At 40.7% G+C, this 14,433-nt stretch overlaps 2 protein-coding genes across 2 annotated transcripts; both read left to right on the forward strand.

Moving 5' to 3' along the window:
- The first annotated feature begins 6,807 nt into the window (after positions 1–6,807).
- LOC113895959 (olfactory receptor 18-like) lies at positions 6,808–7,737 on the forward strand. Its single transcript, XM_027547832.1, has one exon. The coding sequence runs from the start codon at positions 6,808–6,810 to the stop codon at positions 7,735–7,737; it is 930 nt and encodes a 309-aa protein (XP_027403633.1).
- Positions 7,738–12,955: 5,218 nt separating this feature from the next.
- LOC113895968 (olfactory receptor 7E24-like) lies at positions 12,956–13,903 on the forward strand. The gene has a single exon (XM_027547841.1). It carries the CDS (start codon positions 12,974–12,976, stop codon positions 13,901–13,903), a length of 930 nt encoding a protein of 309 aa, XP_027403642.1. The 5' UTR covers positions 12,956–12,973.
- The last annotated feature ends 530 nt before the right edge of the window (positions 13,904–14,433 follow it).

A 14,433-nucleotide genomic window follows, 5' to 3' on the forward strand; every position in this document is an offset into this window, starting at 1 on the left:
TTGTGTCCAACTCTGTGTGACCCCATAGATGGCAGCCCACCAGGCTGCTCTGTACAGCAAAGTGATTCAATTATATCAGAGCATTGAATTCAGAAGGTTGGGTATGGCACTCAAAAATGTGCCCTTCTAGGGCTTCCCTTGGAGAAGGCAATGGCACCCCACTCCAGTACTCTTGCCTGGAAAATCCCATGGGCGGAGGAGCCTGGTAGGCTGCAGTCCATGGGGTCACTAAGAGTCAGACACGACTGAGCGACTTCACTTTCACTTTTCACTTTCATGCGTTGGAGCAGGAAATGGCAACCCACTCCAGTGTTCTTGCCTGGAGAATCCCAGGGACGGGGGAGCCTGGTAGGCTGCCGTCTATGGGGTCACACAGAGTCAGACACGACTGAAGTGACTTAGCAGCAGCAGCAGGGCTTCCCTGGTGGTCCAGTGGTAAAGAATACGCCTGCCAGTGCAGGAGACACAGGTTTGATCCCTGATCCAGGAAGATTCCACATGCTGTGGAACAACTAAGCCCATGCACTACAACTACTGAGCCTGTGGTATACAGCTTGGAAGCCACAACAATTGAACCCAAGTGCTGCAGCTACTGAAGCCTGTGCGCCATACAGCCTGTGCTCTGCAGCAACAGAAGCCACTGCAATGAGAAGCCTGAGCACCGCAACTAGAGAGTAGCCCCTGTTCACTGCAATCAGAGAAAAGCTGACACACATCAGTAAAGACCCAGCGCAGCCAAAAATAAACAAACAATTTTTTAAAAATGCGCCTGTCTAAAAATGTTCCTACAGTCTTTTGGACTCTGTGGGAGAGGGAGAGGGTGGGATGATTTGGGAGAATGGCATTGAAATATGTATAATATCATATATGAAATGAGTCACCAGTCCAGGTTTGATGCACGATACTGGAAGCTTGGGGCTGGTGCACTGGGACTACCCAGAGGGATGGTATGGGGAGAGAGGAGGGAGGAGGGTTCAGGATGGGGAACACATGTATACCTGTGGCAGATTCATCTTGATATATGGCAAAACCAATACAATATTGTAAAGTTAAATAAAATTTAAAAATAATAATAATAAAATAAAAATGTTCCTAAATGTTGATGTTGCTACTTTGATGGTCACACATGAGGACCACTCTTCCAAAGCATTGACCACTATGGAGCATGGATAATTAACTCATCCATTGGTTTGTACATACCCAGTATACTTCCTGAGCAGATGGTGACCCAGATCATCATAGCTCTGCTGGCAGTTCAAATCCATGAGTGAATTAAGCCTCTTCATTGTCAATGGATCCTTAAAAATCTGCTCTTCTAACTTTATTTTCATTTCTATGCCCTACCATTTGAGTTCTTATCACAAAATCTGTGTTCTAAATTTTCTGATTAACAGTAAAATTACTAGAAATCATAATACTGAAATGGGCTTCCCTGGTAGCTCAGCTAGTAAAGAATCCATCTGCAATGCAGGAGACTCTGGTTCAATTCCTGGGTCAGGAAGATACACTGGTGAAGGGATAGGCTACCCACTCAGCATTCTTGGGTTTCCCTGTGGCTCAGCTGGTAAAGAATTCGCCTGCAGTGCAGGAGACCCGGGTTCGATCCCTGGATTCTATCCCTGGGTTGGGAAGATCCCCTGGAGACAGAAAGGCTACCCACTCCAGTATTCTGGCCTGGAGAATTCCATGGACTATCCATGGGGCCACAAAGAATCAGACATGACTGAGTGACTTTCAATTCACTTTCACTTTCATAATACTGAAATAATCATTATTATATTCTACCACCACCACTAATAACAAGAGTTATGGCTATTGTTAGGCAGCTATCTCAGCATCTACTTATGTTAGCTAATTTCATTCTTTCCATACACCTATAAGTTGGGTGCTTTTCTCATGCCCCACTTTACCATAATTTCACTTAAGTATAAGGTAAGTTTATGTTATACATACATGGGTTCATGGTGCTTTTGAAGTGGTGAAGGGATTTGAACTCAGGCTTCCAGACTTTAGAGTTGACCTCATGCCACCACGTAATATGACCTCAGAGTAGAAAAGGATTATGTGACCTGAAGAGTCGATCAGATTCCATCACTTACCTTTTGAAAACTTCCAATTGAGTAAAGTCCCAAATAGTTTTTCTGATTTTCAAGATCTCATTTCTGGCCACAAAGATGTTGAGTTATTGGGCTGAAAGCATCCAAGAGGATTCACACTCAGGACCTGAGGTCAAGATTAGAATATGTTACCTGCAACTCCAAGCTCTTATGACTATGGTCATAATATATGTGAGATAAACCACATGACTTTGTTAATGAGACTATCTTTCCCCCCAATTACTTGAAGATAAGAATATTTTTCTCATGATGTGAAAAAGTAGCACTTTTTTTTTTCTTTTCAAAACACAGCAATTGGAGAAGGAGCAACATGCATAGGGTTTCGGGGGGAAAACTGAAGGAAAAAAAGCAATAATTTGTTAGTTTCTAATTTCTTAAAATGAGAAAAACTCAATCTGCCAACACAAACATCCAGAAAGGCTGAGCTTTGTTTTTTTTCTTTTCCATTATTGTTTTTTAAGGGATATTGAATATAGTTCCCTGTGCTACACAGTAGGGCCTTGTTTATTCATTATATTTAATATATACACTAGTTTGCATCTGCTGATTCAAATTCCCAGTCCATCCCTCCTCACCCTCCATCACCAGGATTCAGATTTCATCTTTTCAGCCCTCTCTTGACATCTCACCACCTTGCACTGATAGAAGTCAGTTGTCCTGTTGTCAGAAGCCCATTTGATAAGAAACTAAGGGAGTCCTCTGGCCCACAAAGGATTCAATCTTACCAATAGCCATGTAAGGGAGTTGGCATTCAGATACTCTTCCAGTCAAGATTTGACAAGACTATATAGCCCAGGCCCACATTTTGAATGTAGACTCTCTGAGACACCTAGAAGTATTTAAGCAAAATAATAGAATGCATCACAATAAACAGTGTGCAATATAACAACATACACCAACTGAGCAGAAAAAGTAGAGCTAAATTTTAAACTAATTGAATTGAAATATTTTAAATTTCAACAGAATTAGAACTAGAATTGGAACTGTCACTCAAAATAGCAAGAACCATAAATTTCCAAGGCATAAATTCCAAAACCCCATAACAGGACTGTTAAAAAAAAAAAAAAAACAGTAGTAAGCTCTCAGAGATATAAATCTTAACTAGGGAAACAGAAATACTATCAGAATTTTGGTATGGAAGACATGCGTATGTGTGGGTGAAGTTGCTTGAATAGTGTCTGACTGTTTGCGACCCCATGGACTGTAGCCTGCCAGGCTCCTCTGTCCATGGCATTCTCCAGGCAAGAATACTGGAGTGTGTTGCTCTGCCCTCCTCCAGGGGATCTTCCCGACCCAGGATTGAACCCACATCTCTTGTGTCTCTTGCATTGGCGGGCTGGTTCTTTACCACTAGCACTTCTTGGGAAGCCCATGGAAGGCATAAATCTCTCTAAATTATATGACTAATCAAATATTTACAGATATAAAATCACATATTGCTTTCTTTCATTGAAGAAATAAGTGTGTGAATTTTATAGTGAAATAAACAACTTGGAACTCAAAGGTAAAAAGTAGAGGTCAACCTCTTCTTGGGAGTCGGAAGGGTCTAGGTCCTTCCTTATACATTCACTTTTCTCCTTTTTTTCTTCCATAAAGTTAGCAAATCCTCAGAGACTGAGAGGCCATGGGCCAATTTGGCTAATTATCTTCTAGCTGCATGGAGGTCTCCAGGCTGCATCACTGTAAATAATCAAACTGTGGTTCCCAGCCCTTCAGTTAGCCAGCTCCAGTCCAGTGGGTTCTATATCTGTGTTTCTCATTCTCCTGGAGATGTTGTCTGCACCAGGAAGCACATACCTGAGACTGTCTTCCTGCATGTTCTGAGGACAAACTCTCAGCCCTTATCCAACACCAGGTAGGGGAGATGTAAGACATCTGCATCCCTTAGTCCTACCCCAGCAGAGACACAGCACAGCCCAATGACTGCCAAGTGCAGTGGGAGACACTGAATGCAGGAGGGATTGGGGGAGCCTTATTTTCTCATCATCAAAGCAGAGGACAGATAGGATAGCCAGTAGAAGGACACTAAAATGGATAGATAAGCTCAGAAGACTAGGAAGTTGATGTTGTTTCTGGTGGGGATGCTAGAACTTTTATTTAAATGTCTATTTTCCTCCCATAATTATTCTGTCTTCCGTAGGCATCTTTTTTATTTTAACTCGAGCAGGTAATCGTTTTCTCTGAAGTACCCTCTGGGCTTCCCCAGTGGCTCAGTGGTAAAGAATCTGCCTGCAAATCAGGAGCCTCAGGAGACACAAGTTTGATCCCTGGGTCAGGAAGATCCCCTGGAGGAGGGCATGACAATCCACTCCAGTATTCTTACAAGCAGAATTCCATGGACAGAGGAGCCCAGCAAAGTGTCCTTCAAGTGCTTCAAATGATCGTGAAGGTGATAGTGATGAAAATCGTGACAATAACCACAAAATATCACAAAGCCTTATGTAGGAATTCATGTGCCAGGCTCTGAACTAATGTTTTTCTGTGACTTGTTTTGTTTTACCTGCATTGCTGCTGCTGCTGCTGCTGCTAAGTCGCTTCAGTCGTGTCCAACTCTGTGCGACCCCATAGATGGAAACCCACCAGGCTCCCCTGTCCCTGGGATTCTCCAGGCAAGAACACTGGAGTGGGTTGCCATTTCCTTCTCCAATGCATGAAAGTGAAAAGTGAAAGGGAAGTCGCTCAGTTCTGTCCGACTCTTAGCGATTATTACCCTCCAAAAGAGAGCAACACGCTTTATTATCATTTTACACTTGAGGATAGGAGCACATCTTAGGATAGATATTTTAATGTAATTTCAATCTTGCCCTGTGGTAGAGAGGAGGTAAAGTCCGATTTGAATACAGACAGCGAAATACCATTTTGTTTGTTATTATTCAGTCACTAAGTCATGTTGAACTCTTTGAGACCCCAAGGACTATAGCCCATCAGGCTCCTCTGTCCATGGGGTTTTTCCTGCTAAGAATACTGAAGTGGGTTGCCATTTTCTCCTCCAGGGAATCTTCCCAACCCAGGGATTGAATCCCATTGCAGGCGGATTCCTTAACTGCTGAGCCACCAATGAAGCCCAAAACTCCCATTTACAAGACACCTAAACAGATTTCTCTCCTGCCAACCCAAACTGCATTCAGGGACCTGAATTTAAAAGAAACACAAACTCTCTGTAAGAAAGAATTTATACCTATGGCTGACTCATGTTGAGGTTTGACCGAAAACAGCAAAATTCTGTAAAGCAATTATCCTTCAATAAAAAAATAAATTAATTAAATGAGAAAAAAAAAAAAAAGAATTGGCTTGAAAATCTCTTAAACTGGCATGAGAAGCCGACTTAATGTTGAGAACTTATTTGGTCTTAAATTTTTTGATGGTTCATAAGAGGTTGGATCTGCTGAGAAATCAACCCTTCACAAACCTTTAGGATTAGAGATACATCATAGTTAAGAAGTGTTACCTAGCCACTACAAACAAACAAAAAAACAGCAAACAGTAATCTCAATTTCAGAACTTTCTCTGAGACTATTATAGTACCGATAGAAAAATATTCTGTAATAAGAAAAGCAAATTCAGGGTCTTAATTAGAGTTTATTAATTAATCATTGGTCCATAATATATGAATGCTATCCTCAGGATCAATGATAGTGTATGATTTTATGCTTTAAAATTTTATAAAGCAATTATCATTCAATTAAAAATAAATACATTTTTAAATTAAAAAAATAAATACATTTTTAAAAAAGAAAAAAATGTATATCCAGTAAGAATTTGCTGTGTGAGGAATTTGCTGTATGACTCAGGGAACTCAAACTGGGGCTCTGTGACAACCTAGAGGGGTGGGAGGTGGAAGGGAGGCTCAAGAGGGAAGGGACATATGTATACCTATGGCTCATCCATGTTGATGTATGGCAGAAACCAACACAATATTATAATTATCCTTCAATTAAAAATAAATAAATTAAGGAAAAAAGAGATATTAAAAATGCATTTATAGAAATATGAAGTCCATTATGAGCAAATATTTATATTTGAGTTATATGTGTGACCACAACACACATTTGAGTGAACACATATTTCCACGGAAGATAGATGTCATAAAACCAAATAAATATGAAAAATCTCTAGAAGTTAATTTAAAAAACAGAAATTCTATCTGATTAGGAATTTTTTAAAATTTATACCCCAGAGAGTGGTTTTAGCTGTTTAGGACTACATTACAAATCAAGAGAGTTTCTTGTACAGCATTCATATAAGACACAGTATATTTGAGTGTTTTTTAGTGTCCTTTAATTAGAATGACTTTTCTAAGAGAGAAAAAATTTTACTATAGATTTTTCCTTCAAAATTAAGGGGACACATATTACATCATGTTCACGGATTTATTATGTCAAAAAGTCCTTACTTCTCTCGCATTCTTTGGCCGCATGCCTCTAAAATAGGTAAGTAAAGAAGCAAATGAGTAATTAACCTCCAATTAAAATAAATAAATTTTAGAAAAAGAAGCAAATGATATTTGGGGCCTCATTAAAGATGGGCTCACAACTGAGAAATATTGCTAAAGTTGCTAGGCCATGTGGTCATCAAGTGTGAATATTTTATTTGTTAATTGCTTAAATCCAAAGTATGGACACTTCTCTGGGTGCCTCTACATTTGTTTTGTTTATTCAACACTCTTCTTTTCATAAGGTGCCTCATCTACATGGAAAAAAAGAATTTAACAGGTGTCTCTGAATTCCTTCTCTTGGGCCTCTCAGATGATCCAGACCTGCAGCCCCTCCTCTTTGGACTCTTCCTGTCCATGTACCTGGTCACTGTGCTTGGGAACCTGCTCATCATCCTGGCTGTCATCTCTGATTCCCACCTCCACACCCCTATGTACTTCTTCCTCTCCAATTTGTCCTTGACTGATGTCAGTTTCAGCACCACCACCATCCCCAAGATGCTAGTGAACCTCCAGACACACAGCAAATCCATCACCTATGCAGGCTGCCTAACTCAACTGACCTTTTTTTCTCTTTTTGCATTTCTGGAGAGTCTCCTTCTGACAGTGATGGCCTATGACCGGTTGGTGGCCATTTGTCACCCTCTCCACTACCTGGTCATCATGAACCCCCGCTTCTATGGCTTGTTGGTTCTGGTGTCATTTTCCATCAGCCTTTTGACCTCCCTGCTGCACTACTGGATGGTGTCACAGCTTACTTTCTGTGAAGAAGTGGAAGTTCTTCATTTCTTTTGTGATCCTCCTCAACTCTTCAACCTTTCCTGTTCTGACACCTTCATCAATAACATATTAATCTATTTCATTGGAGCCATCTTGGGTGGAGTTCCACTCTCGGGGATCCTTTACTCCTATACTCGAATTATTTCCTCCATTCTAAGAGTCTCATCTTCAGATGGGAAGTACAAAGCCTTCTCCACCTGTGGTTCTCACCTGGCAGTTGTTTGTTTGTTTTATGGAACTGGCCTTGGGGTGTACCTCAGCTCAGCTGTCTCATCTTCCTGTAGGAAGGGTGCAGTGGCCTCAGTAATGTACACTGAGGTCACCCCTATGCTGAACCCCTTCATCTACAGCCTAAGGAACAAGGACATAAAGAGTGCCCTCTGGAAGATTATTATCAGAAGAACCTAATTTCAATACCTGTGTCATATGTACCTATATGTGTGTGTGTGTGTGTATATATATATGTTCCTAAGACTGGTAAAGGCAGTAAGTGCACCAAGTGATTCTGAATATTCAGTCTCACACCATATATGTACCTCTCTGTTTACATATTTTTCCTATTAAAATAGCTCTAATGAAATTGGAACATTATTTAGTCACCCAGTGTGAGTCATAACCATTCCAAGATTTTGCATACCACATCACTACACCTTTTCAATTTCCTTATGTATTACACAAAGCCCTTGGTCCCTGGCAGTCTTGTTTCTATAGTTACAAAATAAATGTAGCTCTTTGTTGTTGTTGTTCAGTATCTCCGACGTGTCTGACTCTTGCGACTCCATGGACTATAGCATATCAGGCTCCTCTGTACTCCACTATCTCCTAGAGTTTGCTCAAATTCATGTGCATTGATTTGGTGATGCTATGTAACCATATCATCCTCTGCCACCCACTTTTCCTGCCCTCAGTCTTTCCCATCATCAGGGTATTTTCCAATGAGTCAGCCCTTTGGATCAGGTAGCCAAAGTATTGAAGCTGCAGCTTCAGCATCAGTTTTTCCAATGAATATTCAGGGTTGATTTCCTTTAGAATTGACTGGTTTAATCTCCTTACAGTCCAAGGGATTCTCAAGAGTCTTCTCCAGCGCCACAATTCAAAAGCATCAATTCTCTGGTGCTCAGCCTTCATGGTCCAACTCTCAAATCTGTACATGACTACTAGAAAAACCATAGTTTTAAGGCAGTTCTATTTCCAGTTTTTTAAGGAATCTCCACACTGTTCTCCATAGTGGCTGTACTAGTTTGCATTCCCACCAAGAGTGTAAGAGAGTTCCCTTTTCTCCACACCCTCTCCAGCATTTATTGCTTGTAGACTTTTTGCTAGCAGCCATTCTGACTGGCGTGAAATGGTACCTCATACTGGTTTTGATTTGCATTTCTCTGATAATGAGTGATGTTGAACATCTTTTCATGTGTTTGTTAGCCATCTGTATGTCTTCTTTGGAGAAATGTCTATTTAGTTCTTTGGCCCAGGGAAAGAGACACATGTACCCCAATGTTCATCGCAGCACTGTTTATAATAGCCAGGACATGGAAGCAACCTAGATGCCCATCAGCAGATGAATGGATAAGAAAGCTATGGTACATATACACAATGGAGTATTACTCAGCCATTAAAAAGAATACATTTGAATCAGTTCTAATGAGGTGGATGAAACTGGAACCTATTATACAGAGTGAAGTAAGCCAGAAAGAAAAACACCAATACAGTATACTAACATATATATATGGAATTTAGAAAGATGGTAACAATAACCCTGTGTACGAGACAGCAAAAGAGACACTGATGTATAGATCAGTCTTGTGGACTCTGTGGGAGAGGGAGAGGGTGGGGAGATTTGGGAGAATAGCATTGAAACATGTATAATATCATGTATGAAACGAGTTGCCAGTCCAGGTTCGATGCACGATGCTGGATGCTTGGGGCTGGTGCACTGGGACGACCCAGAGGGAGGGTAGGGGAGGGAGGACGGTGGAGGGTTCAGGATGGGGAATGCGGGTATACCTGTGGTGGATTCATTTTGATACTTGGCAAACCTAATACAATATTGTAAAGTTTAAAAATAAAATAAAATTAAAAAAAAAGAAAAACCATAGTTTTGATGATATTGACCTTTGTCAGCAAAGTGATGTCTCTTCTTTTTAATAGGCTATCTGTGTTTGTCATAGCTTTCCTTCCAAGGAAGGAAACACTGCTCTATTTCTTGTTATATATTGATTCTATACTTTTCCTTTTATTATTCCCTATTTGTCATATGTATCTATATTCTACCATAACGATCAACGCATCCAATATATTATTGCTCGTTAATAATCTTTTTGTGAAAATAAAATTAGAAAAAAAAATAATCTTTTTGTGAAAATAGAATGGGTATTTAATTTCCAAATCAGAGAAATTTGAAATTAAAATAGGGCACTATGAATACTGAGTTTACATAAGCAGTTATCAATTGGGACTTTCCTAGGAAAACTGGGGTATATGCTTCCCAAGGAGTAGAGAAGAGACTACCTACCAGAGAAAAATTGATTCCAAAATTTTCTGATAAATCTCCTTCCCATTCCATCTAACTTCTCCCCAATCATATTACTTAATGAGACATAAAGGGACAAAACACTGAATGATTCCACAGCTAAAGTAGTCAAATTTAAAGAGAATGATGGTTTTGGGATCAGGAAAAGGGGAGTTAGTGTTTAATGGGCACAAAGTGTCCATTAGGGGAAGATGAAATAGTTCTGGAGACGGATAGTGGTGATGGTTGCTAACAATGTGAATGTACTTAATGCTGCTGAATTGTACAATTAAAAATGGGGAGCTAAATGTTATGTTTTTTTTCTTACCACAACAACAAAAAAAAATCTCCTGTCAGGAATAAGAGATGAATTGCTCCAAATTTGGGTGTTAACCCTCAGGAATCAACTCCTAGAGGTAGCTGCCTCAGCTTCAGGGAGCCCACATCTGATGACTGCATAATGTGAGGTTATAAGCATTGGGCTCCTTTCCCTCAACTGCAGCCAACTCTAAGGGATCATCTTTATAACACCCTGGTAGTTTTCATAGAACTTTGAGGGTCTTCAGCTTGGCTTGACTTTTCCACTGCCCTTTCATGCTACAGATAGTTTGCCAAACCACAGAGTCTAGGGAACAGTTCTCACAAGATTGTCTCATTTCAGACACCAACACAAGTGCAGTGGTTCCCAGAGTGACTCTCACTCTTGGCATCTTGGCTCCAAATTCAAAAAATATAATAACAAAAAACATAAATCTCCAAGACAGAAAGCCCAGAACTTGAGACCAGGACTATAGAAAGAAAAATATGACAATGCCAGAGACATAAACCTTAACCATGAACATAGAAATACTATCACATTCTTGGAAGAGACCAAAATCTCTCTAGGTTTCATGATTAATTCAGTGAATTTATAGACATAAAATCATGTATTGCTTCCCCTAATTGAAAAAAAATGTATCTGAATTTGATGATGAGAAAATAAACTGGAAGGCAGAGGTGAGGAGTACAAGTCAGCCTCTTCCAGGCTCTACTGGATCCTTCCTAATACATTCACTTTTTTCCTTCTCCTCCTCCATTAAATTAGCAAACCCTCAGGGATTGAGAGACCATGACCAGTTTGGCTAATTATCTGCCCCGTGCATGAAGTTCTCCAGGCTGCATCACTGTAAATAATCAGCCTGTGCTTCCCAGCCCTTCAGTTAGCCAGCTCCAGTCCAATGGGATCAATACCCATATGTCTCATCCTGCCAGAGTTGTTGTCTGCACCAGGAGGCCCACACCTGAGTCTGTCTTACTGCCTGTTCTTAGGACAAAGCTTCAGCCTTCATCCAAAAGCAGGTAGGGGACAGGCAGCTAATCTGCAGTGCTCAGTCCTGGTCGAGCGGAGGGACAGCCCAACCCAGAGAGTGCCAAGTGCAGTGGGAGACACTGAATGCAGGAGGGATATGGGAGACTTGTATGCTCATCATCAAGGCAGTGGGAGTTATGATAGTCAGTGGGAGGCCACCAAAACGCAAAGATCAGCTCAAAGCCTACGAAGTTTATGTTATTGTTAGTGGTGGGAATTGTAGAACACTTATTCAAGTTTTTGTTTTCCTTCCACACTGGTTCTATCTTCCTTGGGCATCTTTTCTACTACCAGGAAACCGGTCCTTCTAAATGTCGCCTAAGTTCTCCAGATGATCTTGAAGGTGATGGTGGTGAAATGATGACAACCACAGTATTACAAAGACTTATGTAGGAATTCATACACCAGAGGCTGGAGTAATTTTTAAATATAGTTTGTTACTTTATTTGCATTGAAAGTGTGAATGTTTTAGTCACTAATTCATGTCCAACTCTTTACAACCCCATGGACTGTAGTCTGCCAGGCTCCTCTGTCAATGAAATTCTCCAAGCAAGAATACTGGAGTGGGTTGCCATTCCCTTCTCCAGGGAATCTTCCCAATCCAGGGATCAAACCTGGGTCGCCTGCATTACCGGCACATTCTTTACCATCTGAGCCACCAGGGAAACTGCAAGAATACTGAAGTGGGTAGCCATTCTGTTTTCCAGAGGATCTTCCAAACCCAGGGACTGAAGCCAGGTGTCCTCTATCGCAGACAGATTCTTTATTCTTTGAGGCAACAGGGAAGCCCTTTATCTGCATTCCCATCCCCCAAAAGAAAGCAACATGCATTATTATCATTTTCAACCTGAGGATAAGAATTTTAACGTTAATGTAATTTTGTTCAGGCTCTGGTAGAGAGGAGAATAAAGTCAGATTCGAATGCAGACAGTGACACTCCATTTTTCAAGGCACCTTGACAGTATTGTCACTTGTGACACTCCTTTTATAGGGCAAAAGTGACATTCCATTTACAAGTCACCTTGACAGTATTCTCTCCTGCCAATCCAGCCAACATTTAGGGGGCTGAATTTAGGAGAAACACAAACTCTCTATAAGGAAGAATTGGCGTGAAAAGCTCTCTTAAGCTGGCATAAGGGGGCCAACTTGGTGTTGAGACCTGATTAGGTCTTACATTTTTTGACTGTTCATAAGAGGTGGGATTTGATGAAAAATCAAGCCTTCATATATATTCAGGAACAGAAGGATATTAAAGAAGTTTTACCTGGCCATGACAAACAAATACAGCAAAATGTAAACTCAACCGCCAATCTTTTTCTGAAAGTATTTGATACCGATTGAAAAAAAAATTCTGTGTGTCTCTGGAAACATGTTATGTAGGCCTTCCACCCACTTTTATTGATTTTTTTTTTCTGATATTGAGTTTCACAGGCTGTTTCTATATTTTGGGGATTAATTATTTGTCCATAGCTTCATTTGCAAATATTTTTTCGTATTTTGAGCTTTGTCTTTTCATCTCATTTATGGTTATCTTTCCTGTGCAAAAGCTTTTAATTTTAATTGGGTCCCATTTTTGTTGTTGTCATGTTACATTTTATTTTCATTACCCTAGGTGGTGGGTCAAAAAAGATCTTATTGTGATTTAGATCAAGGAATATTCTTCCTATATTTTTCTTCTAATACTTTATTTGTGAATTGATTAAATTCAGTTTGGACACTTATCTAGGTGCCTCTACCATTGTTTTGTGTATTCAACAGTCTCTTTTTTTTAAAGGTGCCCCATCAACATGAAACCACAGAATCTAACAGATGTCTCAGAATTCCTCCTCCAGGGCCTCTCAGATGATCCAGATATGCAGCCCCTCCTCTTCGGACTCTTCCTGTCCATGTACCTGGTCACTGTGCTTGGGAACCTGCTCATCATCCTGGCTGTCAGCTCCAATTCCCACCTCCACACCCCCATGTACTTCTTCCTCTCCAATTTGTCCTTGACTGATGTCAGTTTCAGCACCACCACCATTCCCAAGATGCTAGTGAACCTCCAGACACACAGCAAATCCATCACCTATGCAGGCTGCCTAACTCAACTGACCTTTTTTTCTCTTTTTGCTTTTTTGGAGAGTCTCCTTCTGACAGTGATGGCCTATGACCGGTTGGTGGCCATTTGTCACCCTCTCCACTACCTGGTCATCATGAACCCCCGCTTCTATGGCTTGTTGGTCCTGGTGTCATTTTCCATCAGCCTTTTGACGTCCCTGCTGCACTGCTTGATGGTGTCACAGCTTACTTTCTGTGAAGATGTGGAAGTTCCTCATTTCTTTTGTGAACTTTCTCAACTCCTCAACCTTTCCTGTTCTGATACCTTCATCAATAACATATTAACCTATTTCATTGGAGCCATCTTGGGTGGAGTTCCACTCTCAGGGATCATTTACTCTTATACTCAAATTACATCCTCCATTCTAAGAGTCTCATCTTCAGATGGGAAGTACAAAGCCTTCTCCACCTGTGGTTCTCATCTGTCAGTTGTTTGCTTATTTTATGGAACTGGCCTTGGGGTGTATCTCAGCTCCACTGTCTCATCTTCCCACAGGAAGAGTGCAGTGGTCTCTGTGATGTACACTGTGGTCACCCCTATGCTGAACCCCTTCATCTACAGCCTAAGGAACAAGGACATCAAGAGTACCCTCCAGAGAATTATCATCAAAAAAGCCTAATTTCAATACTTGTGTAATTTTTCTGTTGTTGTTTGTTAAGACTGTAAAAGACAGTAAAATCAAATATGTACAACAAGTAACTGTGAATCTGCACTTCCATAGCATATACGTAGCAATCTGGGTTTCTGGTTACATTTCTTTTTTTCCTCTTAAATTAGCTCTACTGAAATTGGGACATTATTTGGGGGTCATAGCCCTTCCAAGATTTTGCACACCACCTAACTGTACACTTCTCAATTTCCTTATGTATTACCCAAAGCCTTTGGTCACAGGCAGTCTTATTTCTATCACCTCCAAATAAACACAGATCTATTTCTTGTCATATACTGAACCTTTGGGCTTTCCTGCTGGCCTAACAGTAAAGAATCCTCCTGCAGTACAGGAGATGAGAGTTCAGTCCCTGGGTTGGGACAATCCCATGGAGAAGGAAATGACAACTCACCCCAGTATTCTTGCCTCAGAAAAGTCATGGACAGAGAAGCCTGGCAGGCTACAGTCCCTGAGGTCCCAAAACATCTTAGTGACTAAAC

Source organism: Bos indicus x Bos taurus, chromosome 7 (genome assembly GCF_003369695.1).
Source record: "Bos indicus x Bos taurus breed Angus x Brahman F1 hybrid chromosome 7, Bos_hybrid_MaternalHap_v2.0, whole genome shotgun sequence".
Lineage (NCBI taxonomy): Eukaryota > Metazoa > Chordata > Mammalia > Artiodactyla > Bovidae > Bos > Bos indicus x Bos taurus.